Source organism: Rissa tridactyla, chromosome 12 (genome assembly GCF_028500815.1).
Source record: "Rissa tridactyla isolate bRisTri1 chromosome 12, bRisTri1.patW.cur.20221130, whole genome shotgun sequence".
Taxonomy (NCBI): domain Eukaryota; kingdom Metazoa; phylum Chordata; class Aves; order Charadriiformes; family Laridae; genus Rissa; species Rissa tridactyla.
Genome location: NC_071477.1, coordinates 9,059,064 through 9,076,301, shown reverse-complemented (window position 1 = coordinate 9,076,301; position 17,238 = coordinate 9,059,064). Strand labels below are relative to the sequence as shown.

At 36.8% G+C, this 17,238-nt stretch overlaps 1 protein-coding gene across 11 annotated transcripts in view; it reads left to right on the top strand.

Moving 5' to 3' along the window:
* Positions 1-17,238, top strand: part of PTPN1 (protein tyrosine phosphatase non-receptor type 1) — a 46,086-nt gene that overhangs the window by 7,026 nt on the left and 21,822 nt on the right. For 2 of the 11 annotated variants that reach the window (XM_054218382.1, XM_054218381.1), the window contains exons 2-3: positions 7,605-7,704; positions 12,750-12,819. The exons of 4 other annotated variants lie outside the window; for them this stretch is intronic. In XM_054218382.1, the coding sequence (XP_054074357.1) occupies positions 7,680-7,704; positions 12,750-12,819 (95 nt within the window). In that variant the 5' untranslated portion in view covers positions 7,605-7,679. Of the gene's footprint in view, positions 1-7,604; positions 7,705-12,704; positions 12,820-13,075; positions 13,094-17,238 lie in introns of those variants that run through there. 5 more of the 11 variants (XM_054218378.1, XM_054218379.1, XM_054218384.1 and 2 more) reach the window with 4 other exon arrangements.

Below are 17,238 nucleotides of genomic sequence, written 5' to 3'. Positions count from 1 at the left end.
GTGATTCTGTTAATAGTGATAGCTGATCTGCTTTCAAATTGGGGTTATGCTTTCTACATTTAAGTAAAAAAGTTCATAGGACAGCAATAAAAAATCTGATGTCCTTGTTGGGAAGGAAAATGTGCTAGCACAGTATGAAACTCTTGGAAAGGTTTTTAATTCGTTTTTTTTCTTATTTCTAATTCTGTAGGTTCTGTTTCCGTATGCTTTCACCTTACACAATACTTTATCCTAGAATATGGACTAATAAGCACATTATTTCCATAAGTTATTGTTTTTGCATTCATAAGTAGTGGACTAATGAGTTGGTAAAGGGCAACTACTTGTGGAAGCAACATGAATACAGCCACCTTACTTTAGAGATCTGTGTTTTTAACCGTGGTAGCTAGAGTCTCTGTATTTTTCAACTCAAAATATTTATCATCAACACTAAGTCAGATGTGATTCCTCCAAAATTGTGGGTGTGTTTTGGGTTTTGGTTTGGGTGTTTTGTTTTTTTTTCTGATGGCTTTTGTTTTTAACACATACTTTCTTGCTGTCCCCTACCTGTCCTTGTTGGCATGATAAAATATACTATACTTTTATGCAGAATTTTTTTTGGTATCACCGATACTGAACATGCACCATATTTAGTTGCTGATTTGTTAACCTCTGGAAAGAAAAAATATTTGAACACTCTTCCTTCCCAGTTGGGCATATCATTAATGAAAGAAAGTACAGACATAAAAAACCTTTCCTCTGAATCCAGCATTAATCTCATATTGGATTTACTTAAGTAGCATACTAATACATTAAGGCATGTTTCAGAGGCCTGTTTCTATTGCTACTGGATTTCTACTTAGTATATAGGACATCTAGTTTCCTTCTGTGTTAGGATCCAGGCCTTTAAGTAGTTCCATAGTTGTCTCAGCTCTTGGTTGTTGTGGATGCTTTGGGAACGCATGGTTCAAGGGGTAAAAAGTCACCCGCGGCACTGAGGGTGAAGAGATCGATGCTGAGGAAGATTTACTTGTCTCACCAACTGGTAAGAGATTGTTGAATCAGAGTTGAATTGTGTGGTGCAGTCTTTCCTGTACTTGGAGGAAGGTTAAAACAGTTTCTATATAAGCAGAAATAGGAAATAAAGCAATAACAAAGCAAGTTTTGCATTCTGCTAGTATATGCAATTATAGAAAACCGTCCATGCTGTACCAGTGGCGAGTGTGGAGCTATGCAGATCTCGCTGCAGGAAGAGAGGAAACTCTCCCCTCTGGGAAGAAAGCTGCTATAATTTTTGGACTAAAATAATTGCTTGTTAAAAACACTACTAAATAGCAGTATTTTGAACTTAAAGTAGCTGTTCTATTTGTGATCTTTCAGGTGCTTTTTCTTGTATCTCAAGTTCCGAGAATTTTATGCTGCTTCTGTGAAGTGCTTGATTCATCAAGTACTTGATTCTGTGAGCTGTTCTACAAAAGACACTCTGTTTCTCAGATTCTTTATATTTATTTGGAACAAGAACAAGTGGTCTACACATAAAGAGGAATGTTCTCGTAACCTCCTTCCTTGTGCACGTTTGAATGAGAATTGCTTGTTTATATCATTTCTAATCCCACAGTAACAGGTTACAGTAGCATAAATAGTGTGACCTTTTAATGTGATCACAGGAAGTAAAATGTGAAATCTATTTTAAAAATGCATTTTTGACTAAGGAAGAGTATGCTTCCTTTTTCTGACAGGAAAAATAACCCATACTAGTTCAGAAGATCTTGATTCCATTATACTGTGTAGGGCCTATTTTTTCCACTGTCTTCTGTACAGTCATTGCAGCTGACTGAAGTAGGACTAAAACTCTGCCATCCTTGTGTAGAATTGTACGTCCTTGCTCTATGTTGCGCAGGCATAAATGACTAAAGATGGGGGCTGCTGGCAAAACAGAACTTTGACAAGAGCAAGAGGTTTTAGTAAGAGGAACTTCTTTGGGAAAGAAGGAGAGGGTGGGTCATTGGAGCAAGAACTGGGAAAATACTACATAGCTTATTAAACAGACAAAATACGTATACGTACTTTTTAGAAATTTTCTGAATATTTCCAGAAATGGAAAAAAAATGGGGACACTTTTAACCAGCAAAGGATGGGGGTAGGTTCAGCTACCCAACTGTAGGAAACATTTTAATTCATTCCCTTTACAGTTTAATTAAATTGGAAAGAAACACTGTCACTTGTTTCTTAAACTTCTGACAAGGGAGAATTTTCATGTTAAATTGCAGTTGCTACCTAAAACTGCGCAGTGCCCAGCAGTGTCTGTAGGATGACATGAACAAGAATCTTGTTTCAGCTTGTACAATGTTTTCATTCCCAGTATTGATATCTTCTCAGAATTGGTCTGAAGTGTTTCACGACCAGAGCAGATCTGCCCTTGTACTGTTTCAAAACTAGTATAGTAAACGTGTGGAGGACAACCTGTGTTGTGAACCAACAAACCCATCCTTTTTATCCTTGCATATTGCAACATTAGCTGTGGTTGAATTGGTAGCATATTGAAAAATGCCGTATTGAGTTATGGGGGTTGGTTGTTTGATTTGCTAGTAAGCAATATTACATAGATGGCCCCTTAATAATTTCCCTTCAGGTAGCAATTGCTTTCAGTTCTTCTACAATAATCACTCTGATAACTGACACCTATTAACAGACAGCTAAACTATGAAAGAGCATGGGGCAGTCTGGCTGTGGGTGGTAGTGGCAGCAGGGGCAGAGGCGGGTGGTGAGTATGGGTGGTTTGGGCTTGGGGAAACCCCGGGTCTAATGAGCCTGAGGTTCAAAACCCCGAGGCAATGAGTTGTCCTCCCTGGAGGCAGGCTCAGGAATAGGGCCATTTTCAGGGGACACCCCCAGGTTCTTGGAGCTTGTTTGTTCTGTGTCCATCAGACTCGTCTTGTTTTCAGTAGAGGTGAAAGACTGGAACAGGAGGTTGAAAATATGTAAAATCTTTACAGCTGCTAAGTTACTGGATTTATTAGCCGACATGGGAGCATTAGTGGAGAGGTCTAATCTTACAAGTCTTTTTAAAGCTTGTCAAGAAGCGGTCAGAGCAGAAAGACTTCATGGAAACTACTGACTTATTCCTTATTTACCATTGATTTCTTGATTATAATTTGTGTGAAGCTTACCATTCAGAAGCTTCGTTAGAAGTGTGTCTGTTATGCTGGGCTTTACTTGATTGCTTTATACAGTCCAATGTACAGGCTACTTCTCTGTGACCGACTGACAGCAGGAAATTCCTTATTTACTAGGGTATCTGCTAAGTTCTCTACTACATGAAGTGAGGATTTTGGGTGGTAAGACTCTTATGTGCTTATTATCTTTTTAGGAGTCGCTATATAAGTTAATATTTCTACCTAGTTGGGAGCAAGCACTCAAACATTTATTGTTTTCATGTAATAGTGTCTACATCTTTAGGATTTTCTTGTACCAAAGTCTTTGCTAGCAATATGTTCTCCATATAAAACTCTCTACCTGTGAAATTCTGTCTTGGAATACTTAGAGAAAAATAATGCAGTCTTCTAGTAAAAATGCTTTGCCCTCAGCACTGTTTCTGTAAGAGGAGGCACTTGTGTGTGATTCTAGTAGTCAATAACCTTTATTTGTGGATCAGTGCTTAGAAGCCTTCAGTGTAATGGTCTTTTGGAGGGCAGGGGAATAGAAAAGATGTGATAGGGGTGAAGGGCTTTTTTAAAGATGTTCGGAAGTTACTGCATTTTATACTACTTTTTTTTTTTTTTTTTCCCCTCTGTAAGAGTTCCAGATACGTGCTAAGACTGCAAATGAGGGTTTGAGATAGCCACCAAATTATAAAGTGTGTTTAGTCAAGACTGATAACTGGCTCTGGCTGGGAGGAAGTGAAACATGATGAGCAAGAGTCTAGAGGAGCTGTGGGGTGTGGTGCGCTAGGTACAGTGCTGTGTCTCGCCTGGAAAAGAGGAGTATAGGGCACAAGAGGAGTCGTGCATTTCCAGAGAGGATGCTGTCATTGTCGAGATAGCAGTTGTGATAGTTGCTTGGCTTTGCTAAATCAATTGCTGTTCTCAGTGAATTATTTTAAACTAGCAGTATTAGTAGATGTGTGAAGTGGCAAAACATTTTTTTTATCTCATCTGATCCATGCAACTTACTTTCACTCACAAATCTGTTTCATTAGCATGGGGAGGATTAAACAGTCCTTTGAAGGCCTAGCTTGTCAAGTTTTGCAGTCTTTTTCATGTACTGGAGAGCAGAGTGCTAATCTGTCCACATTAGGATGTCTGTGAAAGCTTACCTTGATTATGTGATATGCCTGTTCTAACACTGACATTTGTTTTTTAAACTCTGAGTTGCTTTCAGATGGGGAGAAGACGACCTGCACAGCTGGAGGTGAAAGGTCTCTCTCACTGCAATGACAGTTAAAACAATCTCTAGTAACACAGGACTGGGTGTGTCAGTGTCTTAAAGTATTGCTTTACAACTTGGTGAAATAATATAGAATAAATTTTAGCATTTAAGGTATGGCTGCTTTTGCGTTAAGGGAGGGGTTGTTTCTTTCCACAGGAAGTTCTCAGGCTTGTTGGTCATAGGTAGATTTTCTTACACACTGTCTTTTATGAAGACATACTTTTATTCACCTTTCCTGTGTGAGAACTAAATGCTAACACACACTAGATACTATGCTTATGATAAGTAAAATGCAGTATTGATCTCCACTGTGACTAAAGATTTAATGTGCCTTATTAGTTGTGTGTGAAGGGCAGCTACTAAAGCAAAGTGCTCAGAAACCTACCTCAGATCTAAGCAGCTTAACTTCTCCGAATGTCAGTCTCTGCTGTCAGTGTCTAAGGGATAAGTTTCTTTTTCCAAAAAAGTATTGATTTTTCTCTTTTTTTTTTTTTTTTTCTTAGAACAGTTTACTACTCTGGAAGTAGTTGTGTAAACATTCAGCTTTAAGTGCAATATCTTCTATTAAACCTTCGTGTAGAACAGAGGTGCCTAGTGGTTCTGTCCTGGAGCCACGTGTGTGTTCCATCCCCATCATCAACCAACACGCTTGTGCTTTTGCATGTGGCCTGTTTGTCCCTTACACGACCAGTCAGTCATATAGTCAGGTAAATAAGTATTTGTGGGATAGGGGAAATGGCATCAGTGTTTCACTTATCCCCAAAACTGTATTTGGTCCGTCAATTGTGAGCTGATCATTTCAAGTTTAGAAAGCTGTAAGCTTTCATATAAAACTAGCTTAGCTTAGGTTGGTTTCCTAAACACGTATTAGACAGTCATGTGAGAAAACAGGAGAATCCTAATTCTTCTGTATTTGACTTCTGTTTTCAGCAGTACTGTTTGTTCTCAGCAGGTTTTTGTGTGCATTGCAGTAGCTTGGCAACCTGTAGGTTGCACCATTCAATGAATTCAATATGCTTTTAATCATCACTAAAATTTTCCTTTCCAAATTTGAATATTATAAGTACAGTGAAGTAGGCATCTGAAATTATAACAGCAACAGCCACGTTAAACAGATCCCAACTGAAGCAAGCTGTTCGTGTGAATTTGTAATCCAGTGTATTTCTTCAAATTTCAGTCCAAAAGTCTTTCTTGAAATTAGTTTAAGAAAGAATGCTTTCTTAAACTTCTTACCGTTTCTTTCTGGAAACGGTATATAAGCAGTTGCAGCTATTTAAAGCTCCCAAATACAGACTTGGGCAGTATACTGGGCAACATAACTACTAAAAGCATGACTATTTGCTGGTTCTGTGGGAGAAGCAAAACTCGAGTTTGGCCTTTCCCTGCACGCAGAGGCATGAACATGGTTTGTGCAATCCTGTTAATTGTACATTCTCTTTAAACTTGAATCTCAGTATGTTAAAAATGGTAAAAAGCTTTTGTTAATAGTGTAATGAGTATGCTTTGGCAGAATGAATCTTCAGTTCCATTGCCTGCATTCTTACTAATGTCCAACAGAGTGAAGCACTCTTATGCCATAGATTAGAATTTGCTGGGGTTTTGTATTACACCCTAATTTGTAGGGAAGGAACAGAATGCAGGAGGGAAATGCACTTACATTATGGAGTTGGTACTTGTTGTAACATATGGTTCATCCTTTTGAACAAACAGGATTTCTTGATACTAAATAAATCTAGTAATCCCTCTCACATTTTTAACCTAAAAATTGCATCTCAAGCAAGCCGGTAAAACAACATATCGTACAAACATCTTCAAGGAAATGAAGTTTACCACTAAATAAGATATAGATACCTCTTTTTTTTTTTTTAAATAGGTAATGCAGAGTTCACAACTTCCTATTGAACAATTCCTGCCACTTCCTTTCTTGTGTGTTTTAGTACTTCCTCTGCATACGAGCTCATAACTTTGAGAATTTTGATGGAATTAGTAGAAAGTTGGAAATACGGTTGTTGCGTGTCCCATAGTATTCTAAATACAAAAATAATACTGACATGGTCTGAATACTGACATGTTCATAGTCATGATGTGACTTTATTCCCTTAACATTTGCAAATATATTTGAAAGTTCTGTTTAGCTTTTAGATTATTGGAGTACTCAACATGAATGAAATAACTTATACAGAGTGACACCTCTTAGCCATGAGAGAAAAAAAAAAAACTTCCTTTAAACTCTGATTGCAGCTGCTCACTGTTTCAAAGTAATGAACAGAGTTTACTTGCATTAGAGCAGAGTTCTTTCTTTTTCATATTAAACATTTATTGGTATTGTTTTGCTTGTTCTTTTAAAAGTTTAACACAGATTTTTAAGTTTCAGTATTTTTTCATAGTTGTCTCTAGAAAAAGTAGATTTAAAAATATACTTGTCACCAATAGAAATGTATTTTAAGAAATTATTCTCTTACCTTTCCTGTTTATAAAAGTACTACTAAAATAACTGACATAATACACATAAACCAAAAACGTGATGGCTTAAATATGACTTATTTTGTGAATGCCAATTTTAAACACACTGTGATAATGCATGTTGCTCCTCATCTTTCATTCTTCATCACTGATGTACCTGTTTCTGCAGTGTAAGAATCTGGTACATGTAGAGCCACCTATGTTTTGGTTTTAAAATCTGACCATTAATTCATATTCAAGCATGTTCAACATTGGCTTGCCACTACTTCTGCCAGGGAAGTTCAATGCTATTTTGACTGTTGGTAGGACAGTCAGCATTTTGAAAGTCTCACTTATGTAACGTAATGTATTCGGAAGATGACTGTGTAGCAGAAACTTGGGCTGTGTGGCCAAGATGTAGTATTAAATATACAGTTTGGCTAAAAAAATACTTTGATTTCTAATGCATTTCTTCCATCATCTGGACAAAAATGGCTCCAAAATACCAACCTCCAGGTCACTATTTCTAAAACACAGAGGGCTCACAAAAAACCTTCATGGCAGTTCTGGTGTGTTGTGTTTGAGAAGTGCATTCAAGCCAATCTGTTTCATGCTTTTGCTGCTGAATAGATCCAGAAGCTATGTGAACACTTTTGTGCATTGATTACTGAAACTAGAGTTCAGAGCTCTTTAAACAAGGCGTACATGTTCATAAGCAAGCAGCTATGAACTGGACCTTTTCTTTTCCTTTCAAGACAGGCGCTTCTGAATGCTGCAGATAGAGAGGAGATTGCCTTTACCTTATCAAATAAGAATATATGCCTTTATAAATGAAACATTACAGAAAAAATAGTGGTAAGTCTCTAAAGTCTGAATAATCTGTTGCTGTTCATTTGATATGGTAACAGTATTGTGCTGTGAAGGCTAATTTAGTAGGTTTCTGAGAGAGAAATAACCTTTGGAACTCTTATAATATGCAAACTAATTAGAGGTTACAGTGAGCACAGCTGTTTCTGCCAAGCTGACTAAGCTAGGAATTCAAATTACTATTTTTAGCCAGTTTATAATGTCTTGCAGTTCTCAATGGTACCCATGTTATTACTTTTAAAAATTATATTAAAGTGTATTTATCACACTGACAAACTAGGTACAAAAAAACATGTTCAGTGCAACCAGTCTGATACTTTTTAAATCAAGTAATGTGAATATACAGACACAACAGAACATTTCAGGTGCATTTGGGCTGTGTTACACTAAAATCACACCTATGACTTGTATGAATTCAAACTGAAAGCTTCCACAGAGGAAGAGGCATGAACCCTGGAGTGAAATAATTATTGTTTTCTGCAAGTTGTTTACGTATAGTCTGGCTAGCATACATATTCCCCCTTTTCTTGCCCTCCAAGAAAGTTGCCTTTCTCCATTATATAAGAATTTCTTGCATGCTGCTGTTTGCATTCAGAATGCTTTTCTGTTGATCCTTGGGACAGGATCATTGTACAGATCCTGTAAAAATTACTGTAAATTCTATTCTGAAGTCTAAAAATCATTTCAGTTAACTGTACTTCTGCAGACTATGAAATAACTGCACTAATAAAAATTTGTGAAACAATGCTGGTGGAGGTTACTTTGTGTGAAGTGTTTACAATTCTATGAAATACTGTCAAGATTGCCTTCAAAATTACATTCTGATCTAGATTATTTTTTCTAATAAGCTTTATTTGGTACTTTCTGGAAAGATTACTGGATGAGCAAAAGCATTCCTCAAAATCTGTGTGTACTGAATAGACATACTTCATGCATAAATTTGTTGCTTTAAAAAAAAAATCAGTTTAATTTTAACATAACATATGGCAAGCTGGTGTCTAAAACTGCTTCAACTGATTGTGCTTTCTAAAGGCATATATAGCTAGTTTAACTTGAGATAAGAATTAAGTCTTAGAAAAACTATTTTAATTACCATTTGCTTCTGTTAACACCAATAGCTTGCTTACTCTATCCTCTAAATTACAGTAGATAAGATCTGAATTTAGTGTTAGTCAGTGTTGGGTATAGGAAATGATGCTTGCAAATTAATCCTGTTTTCACTTCTGTTTGTCATGATGGTAAGAGACTTTCAGACTAACTCAAATCAAGAAAATAAAAACAAGGCAAACTCCAGAAGTTCTGATTCCTAAGTAATAATCTTTTTGTTTCTGGTCTTGTGTCATCATGGAAAATAGGCCATTGAAAATTAATCTAGAAGTGCTTTTGTATTTAGAAAGACTTTCTCACCAAAAATGTAAAGGAAATGCTTGACTTCCAGGCTGGCTCCCATGGCTCTGAATGATGTCCGCTTCCAATGACAATTCTTTTTTTCTATAGCACTAATGATGGGGAAGGGGAGCTAACCTAAAACTTTCTTCCCTTGCCTCTAGGGACCAGGGAAGACAAAAGCATTCCTACCAGAGCCTAAAAAAATTGCTCAGAGAAATAGCCTCCCTTCTGAAAGGAGAAATATATAGTTGTTCCAACACAGCTGTCAACCCAAGAGCATTACAGCGAAGTGGTTGGATTCCTAAAATGGTAGTGAGAAACATTGACTCCTAAGTTAGAAACCTAATGAGTTTAAGCATTGCAGATGAAAACTAATCTGCTTGGAGAACACAAGCAGCATCCATAATAGCAACCAAGAGGTGTCTTCTGACTGTCTTCAGTGGGTGACTTCCTTAACTGGTGCATTTACACTACTCTTAAGGGAGGACAAAACTGGCTATTTGGAAGAGATAAGGTAGATCAAAATCAATAGCATAAAGGCCTGTCTCTCTCTCATTGAAACCCTTTAATGTTTTAGCAGTCCAAGTTGACATAAATGTTTATTTTGGAATGTAATGCCAGCAACAACAACAAACCTGACATTCAGGCATCCAAAGGACAATAGCAGTGATGTGAAAAAAATGTATCATATTTTCCTTTGTAATACCTAGAAGGATGTTTTTGTAGCTTTAAGTCTTTAATGAACTTGCAAAGGATTATGTGTGTGCGTATTCTTGCATGCAGCCTGTCTTTTCCCTTTGCACGCAAATTCTAGTGCTGTGTTGAGAGCACAACAAAAATGAATTGGTGATAAATTTCGGAGTATATGAAATCTCCTGCTTTCCCTATTACTCATTGCATTGACTGTGGTTTCTAGGAGGTATTGTAAGGTGCCAAGTCAAGTTATTGAATTTGTAGAGCTTGATAAGTAAATCTGGAGCTCTTTAAAAACTCAAATTTTCTGTTTTCAGGCACACCTAGTGTGAATTTTTTGCTTTTGATCAAATTGTCTCCGTGTAGCCATCTCTCAATCCACCTAGTTTTTAATATTCGTTTTGAGCACCCACCAAAACTTCTGAGGTCATCTCTTTCCTGTTTTCAAGTAGTATTTGTAAATGTAACTGGATGACCACCACTTTAATATAGATATTGCACCATGAGAGAGAGATGTCCATCTTACAACAAACTGAAAACTGTAAAAAGCATGTTCCTATTCGCTGGATCCTGGCTTAAAAATCCTTATGATCTTATTCAGGGAATCAGATGCCTTCCGGGAAATTGTTCTGGTGCTAAATGTATGGGTGTATAATCAAACTCTGAAAAACAGAAGCTCTGTATTTCTTCTCTTTACCACCAGGAGACTGTTTAAGAAAACCATTTTTCTTTTTCTGACTTGGTTAGGATTGCCTTGAGGATTAGAACTAGGAAATACCCCAAAGCCTGGCAAACAATTTTTTTTTTATCCCACTGGATAGGCAAATTGATGGATTTAGGAGAGGTGATGACTTTGTAGTAGATGGCAGTTTTAACCACATCACAAGTGTTGCTAAGGTCTTGTGTGTTTTGTAGATACTTCACCTGTCCCTTAGGGCCACTTCATGGCCTTACTGCTAAGTAAAATCCCTCATACTTCATGGATGCTACCTAATTAGTTTCAATTAGGGAGAAAAGGGAAAGCTAATTAGTTGGTTAGGTTGTGTTCCCGGCTAATTTGTGGTTGGTGTTTTGGGACTGCTGTATAAACACCTTGGCATTTTCCTTAAGATCCTTTTCCAGCGCAGGCCTTCGGTTTTGTAGTGGGCTCATACTCTGTGCTGTCAACTGCTGTGCTCCAGCTTCGTGGCCAAGTTTCCTTTCCCTGGGGGAGAGAACACGGTGCGTGTATTGTACCAGTTGAAATGTCTGGGGAATCACCGTTTGTTTGGAAGCTCTGATTTGTGTTACGCTTTCACAGATCATTTCATAAACACATCAGGAAAGCAACTCTGTGAGCTTCTTGTATAGGCCGTGTTGTGGAAACATCCTGTGTGGTGGAACTGCATCTTTTAAACTTAGAGCAGTGGCTTGCTAAAATGTTACTCTAATGCTGACTTTGCTTTTCTCTGGTAATTTCTAGTTGTAGTGTGTGCTAGACAATTAGATCTTTATCTCACATATGACATATTAATTTGAAAATGACCTTGACAAAATTAAGATTGCTTGGGAATCATAGCCTGCCCTTTTCTCTTTGACAGTTCTGTTACTTTAAGAAGTTCTGCATGTTACTGATGAGCATATATCACTGCAGATACGGAACGCTGGACTTGACCAATATTCTTATGATACTAGTTAGTAATCTAGATGTGTTTAACTCATGTCATCTAAAAAAGAATTAAAAATAATGCTATGGTAGTTCTGCAATGGTGTATGTTTAAACTGCTGATAAGACAAATGCACAAATGTTGGCATTTCTTTTTAAAAAAAATAACATTTGTAATCTTATTTTGTTTCTTTAGTTCGGTGAGCAAAATGACTGTGGTGGTTGTCTGTTAAGCAGCTAAAATGCTGTGCTGTTTGTTTGGCTTTTAGTCAACATACTTTCCAGGAAAAGGTGAAAGGACACAAATACCACAGACAAGTTTCGTATGTAGTTCAGTGAATGTGAAGTATATTTTTTAATCTAAAATGAAGTCTCTTTTTAAAAAAAATAATTGAGGCTTAGTAGAAAGACTCAAACTTCAGCTCCTCAAATATGCTTTCAGGCTTGGAAAGTGTGATATTACTCATCAAGACCACAGAACTTTTTCTGTGTTTGAATGCTCTGTGTCCTTTGGTAATTGTAGTAGTTCTGTTACAGTTCATTAGATGAGCATGTTAATAGTCTCCACAACTGATTTAGAGGGTCTTAAATAGTAGATCCAATACTAAACAACTGCCTGGAGTCCCTCTTTAGGCAGAAGATTATATTTTCCTTCTATATTGGTACAATACCTAGTACCTTAGGAGCCTCTCAAATTCCTTTTTAACAGTAGTAATAAAAATGACAGATATTCTGAGAATTTACATTCTTTCTAGTAGGCAGCATGCCCATGGGGTCAAAAATGGGAGATACGAATCAGTAAAGATCTGTTCGGCTCTTAACTGATAAGACCTTGAATCTATTGCCTGATGAGGTGGTGGTGATGGAAGTGGGTCTGATTGCAGCATGCCACTTGGGTCCAAAATATTTCGTTGTTGTCATTCAGATGCCAGGAGAAGTTCAAATTCTGAAACAATAATTCAGTTGAAGGATCTCATATATATATATTCATTTAAAAGAGAAAAAACACTTGTGAATAAGTCTTAAATACATGACAAGAAGCTAGCAACTAGTTTTATTAGGAAAGAGATGATTTAAAAACACTCTGCCCACCGCAGCAAATGAACCTACAACCTGCAAACCCACAGGTGACCTTTTTGTTGTATTTATCAAAATTAAGGAGACAGTTTGTCAGAGTGGACACCTGGAAGAGGGGGGAAAAAGACAGCTTCAGACAGGGTCTAGTAATGGTTTTCATTGTTCTACTACTGTTTTTGTACAGCTGACAGGAGTATAATTATTAGCAAGTTTTTGTTTCTGCACCAAGGCACATGCTCTGATGCCCTGTACATCCGTAGATCAAATCACACATGCCTTCTGCGTGAAGGGAGAGGATGGTAAGTTATGAAATGGAACGGTGTGCCTGTGTTCGTTTACAGGAACATTCTTCTGCTTCAAGATTTTAAATGTGCTTGTTTCAGTGTACTGAAATCAATTTACAGGAAGTTGGGCTCGACTGATTCACTTTCTGCATATTGATTTCTGCCCAAAGTGAAACTTCTGATATTAACAAAACAAGAGTGATTTTTTTTTTTTTATAGACATCACTTGAAATGACTGAAAATAATACAGCCTTTTTTCTTATTCTTGAAGGTTGTGGTTTTTTTAAAGGTGAGATTTAAAACTGAATAAGAATGATTCTGGGTAATTCCTGTAATGGTGATGGAGTTTACAACTGGTTTGCGCTTATATAGAATTTTCCTGCCTTTATTTCAGTACTCTTTCTTGATCTTCTGAAAATAAGTTAGCCACTGCCTGGTAGAATAACCTTTTCGCAGGGCTCCAAGAACAAGCTCTCCATATGTCAATCATGACAGATAAAGAACCACCACCTGATGAAAGATCCTGAAACAGAGTGAAAAACTAAAAGGATAATACTTTAATACTTCAGTTTATTTCTTCTGTCTCTCTGATTCTCTTCTGTTAAGATTTAGGGATAAACAAGACCTTTTTCCTTTTTTTTTTTTTTTTTTTGTCCTCTGTCTGCTCTTTCTGTTTTTAATGGAAAATTAATTTTCAGAATTTTTTTTCTTGGTGTTAATTCTGCAGCATGTAAAACTTCATGAAATTTAGGAATTAGAGTGGAATTGTTGTTTTACAATGAGAAGGGGTGGTGATTTTTTAAATATGTTGTTAGTGACTATAGATGACTTCAAAATTTTCTTTTAGAGAACATCTGCTAGATTAATAAGGCAGGGACACGTTAGAGCTCTATTGCATTGAAGTGCAAAAACTTTATATGGAGAATGAAGTATTCCTTCACTTGTTTACTGTAAAACTTGCACTCATTGACTTAGTACTAAGACAGTCAGAATTGCTTGACTCTTCCAGATTTAACCAAATCAAAACATTTTCTAAGTGCGTTTATTATTGAACAGATTTAACTCAACTGGTGGTGTTTCTCATACACCTATTACTGTACTTAACAGAATTCATATAAAATTCTCCTTAAATCCTTTCTGTCAGTCTTCCGAACAGTGTAGCCCAGGTTCTAAATAAATAATCATGGATTTATGATCATTTTGTAGGTACTTCTAATTGCCCAGTCATCTTAAAAACCTGATCAGAAGTAGATTTATCCTTTTCATGTGTAGAGAATGCATCTACTCTGTAAGGATTTTCATCCATCGAATCAGCTGGTTAAATTCAGAGCAAAATCTAGATTTTATTTTACTGATTGTAACTAAAGATGAAGTGGGTTTTCATAGCTTGATCAAATGCCTGTTACATAAAAAATACTTTATCCTTCTGCCGAAGGGTTTTTGGATCAAGCTGTTACAGATTAAACCATGTCAACATGGCATTGCCTTCTACTATCTTTTAGTAAATAGGACTCTGGTTACTGAGAGATATAGTGTCATTTACTGCTGTTAGACAGCTATTAGGAAGGTTTTAATCTCAGTTTTATTTTTGATTTTTACAAAAGAAATTATTTCTATAAGCCAGATGCTAATTTTTTTTAGAAGTTGGAAATTCATACATGAGTGCTGGATGTTACTAGTGGTATTAACTGCAAACCAGGCTTATTAACTTTCATCTGAAGTCTTCTGCCCTTGTTCTAGCACAATCCTTGAAATTGTTTAAACAAAAGATTATCTCAAACCTTTTGAAAAGGCTGGATTTTTTTTCTGTGCAGAACACTGAGCCTTATGACTCAGTCAGGCTTTCTGGAATTATACATAGAACTTCTAATAGGGAACTTCAGTGTTCAGCGTATGTTAATTGGTGTTAATACACCAATGTTCAGATTGGTATATTAACCTGAGCTACTTTCTGAGACCCATGTAAATTAATTTAAATACGTGAAAGTCTAGCAAGTGTTTGAAAATATTTGCATAATTTTGAGGGAATTCAGGGGAGAAATATGTAGCTGCTTGATGATTTAAAAAACAAAAAACTGAAATCAAACCCAACTTCTTAAAAAACGCAGTAAAACTTTAGAATATTAGTGACTAATAAGCATGAAAGTGAACAGTGTACCTATACAAATGATGAAACAGTGAGCCAGGAATGATGTTGTGGCAGATAGCTTGAACCTCACTTTATCACGTTGTAAATCTTGCTGGAAATCAAAAGCAGGAGTCCTCAGTTTTATTATTTTATTTATTTAATTAATTGGATGAGCCCATTTATCTTAAGATTAAATGGTGATAATGGATTATGCAGTTATTTGGGACAATAGTAACAATAGTCTTGCTTTCTTAACATTAACTGAGGTTGTTAACACTGTATGTAGTATCTCTGAAAGATAAGAGAGGATTCTGAGCGAGTATAAATAAAAAGGCGTTCCATGGTTCCTATTGCATGAAGTCAGAGATCCCCTTGAGAAACCGTAAACTGTCTGCAGTGGTTCCAAGGGCATCTCTTGTCCTTTTGCTTCCAATTTCCAACTTGTCATTTGCAGATTCTCTAAACTCTAGAAAATATCTTGGTTATGCAGCACGCTGATCTGGTTATGCTGTGAAAAGGTGTGAGAAGAAGCTTTTCTCATCCCTCCCTCACCTTCTAGTACTTGCAGGTTTTATGTCTTTTTTTCCTCCCCTCTCCACTCTCCCTGAAGTCTGCAAAGTCTACACACGTGGTCTTTGCCTCATTGCTGGTTGGGGTTTTTTATGTGGTGGTAGCTCTGTAAAAGTTGTAGCGCTGTTAGGCGGCTTGTGAGACATCAGAATGAAAATATTAGGTAACTAGGAAAGGAGGACTCTGTTTATAACCACAGTTGTCCATTTATGAAGCCTGGAATACCCTACAGACCAGAAATTACACATTTTTAAACTCGTACAAAACCCATACTGCAAATAAATTAAGGTCTGGATTTGCTACGCAGACTAAATTCCTTTAGGACTTATGTGGATATCTGGGCTGTCAGATGCACCAGTCTATTTGAGATGAGGTTAAACCAAAACTCTCTATCTGGAGACCTCTAATGTTTGGGCAAATCAAGATCTGGATCTCATCTCCGTGATTATTTTTCTTATAGGAGAAGAGTAACTGAGTTAGAACCTCTTGACACTTTAATGAGACTGTGGTTTATTTCCTGGCACTGACTTTGTTTGATGAAACAGATGGCAAAGCTTTTCTTTTGCACAACAGCTGTCAAGAAAAAGCCATTTCATCTTCTCAAAAGTCTCTATCCTTCCAGTAATGTCTAAGATATACTTCTGGAGCAGACTGAATATCTGGGAGGAAAAATAGAGATGGATGTGAAGAAGGGAACTTCAGTTGTTTTCTTATGCTGACCCTCCATTCAGTTGTTTCCTGTTTTGGCAGTGAATACATGACTACAAAACAGCAGAAGTAGAGTGTTCCTGCCAGCTACTCTGAACTTCTTCTGTTATGGGTCATAAATTTCAAGGACAAACTGTATTTTGAACTTACTGAAATTTGAGAAGTCTCATGTAATTCTTTAACCTAATACTAGAGTTTAGATCTTTGATCTCCCTTGCTCTGCTGCAACCCTCAAAAATCAGAATTGAAAACTCATTTTTTACTCATGCAGATAATGAAGAAATATGAGAATCTGAACAGCTGAGTTCTGCAGAATTGAAATGATTTATTCTACAGCAATGTCTTCCTTTTGACAACATGCAAAATAAATATAATACTGTTAAAATTTCGAAATGACACAAGTCTATGACTTTCTCTGTTCTGGAAGTACATACCCAAGTTGTAAGAACCATTCAGGTGCAAGTGTTTAACTGGGCATTTACAGTGTTCAGTTGTCTACCATGATGAAGTGGGTACAATAAAGTACTGCAGGATTTACTTTAATAATTCTTAAATTTCTACAGTTAGGCATGTTGAAACTAGTTCAATGGTGAGAAACAGTCTATAATATTTGCTGGCTGCAATAAACGTGGGCCCAGAAAAAATGAGTACACTTTCACAAGTGCTGATATGATTTAATAACACAATCATGCCCAGTTTACATTCTCCTGGGGGGTTATTTCCGTGCCTGCAACCAGCTGACTAGTATCAGAAACTCTGCTTACGCTGCCTTGCCACAACCTGTTCCAGATTGCCCACATAGTGCTGAATTAGCAAGGGGCTTTCTAGGAAAACCATGTTGCAAGTGTGTGATTTTTATTTTTTTAAAATTTATTTATTTATTTTAAACTCACGTAATAGTGTTGTTGAACTTTAAACAAGCCTGACCCTTTCTGTCTCTGTGCTACTTGACCTCAGGAAGAAGCTTGGCATACCAGCCTACTGGCTTTTTTTGAGGGACATTAATAAGCAAATCAGTACTACCGTAT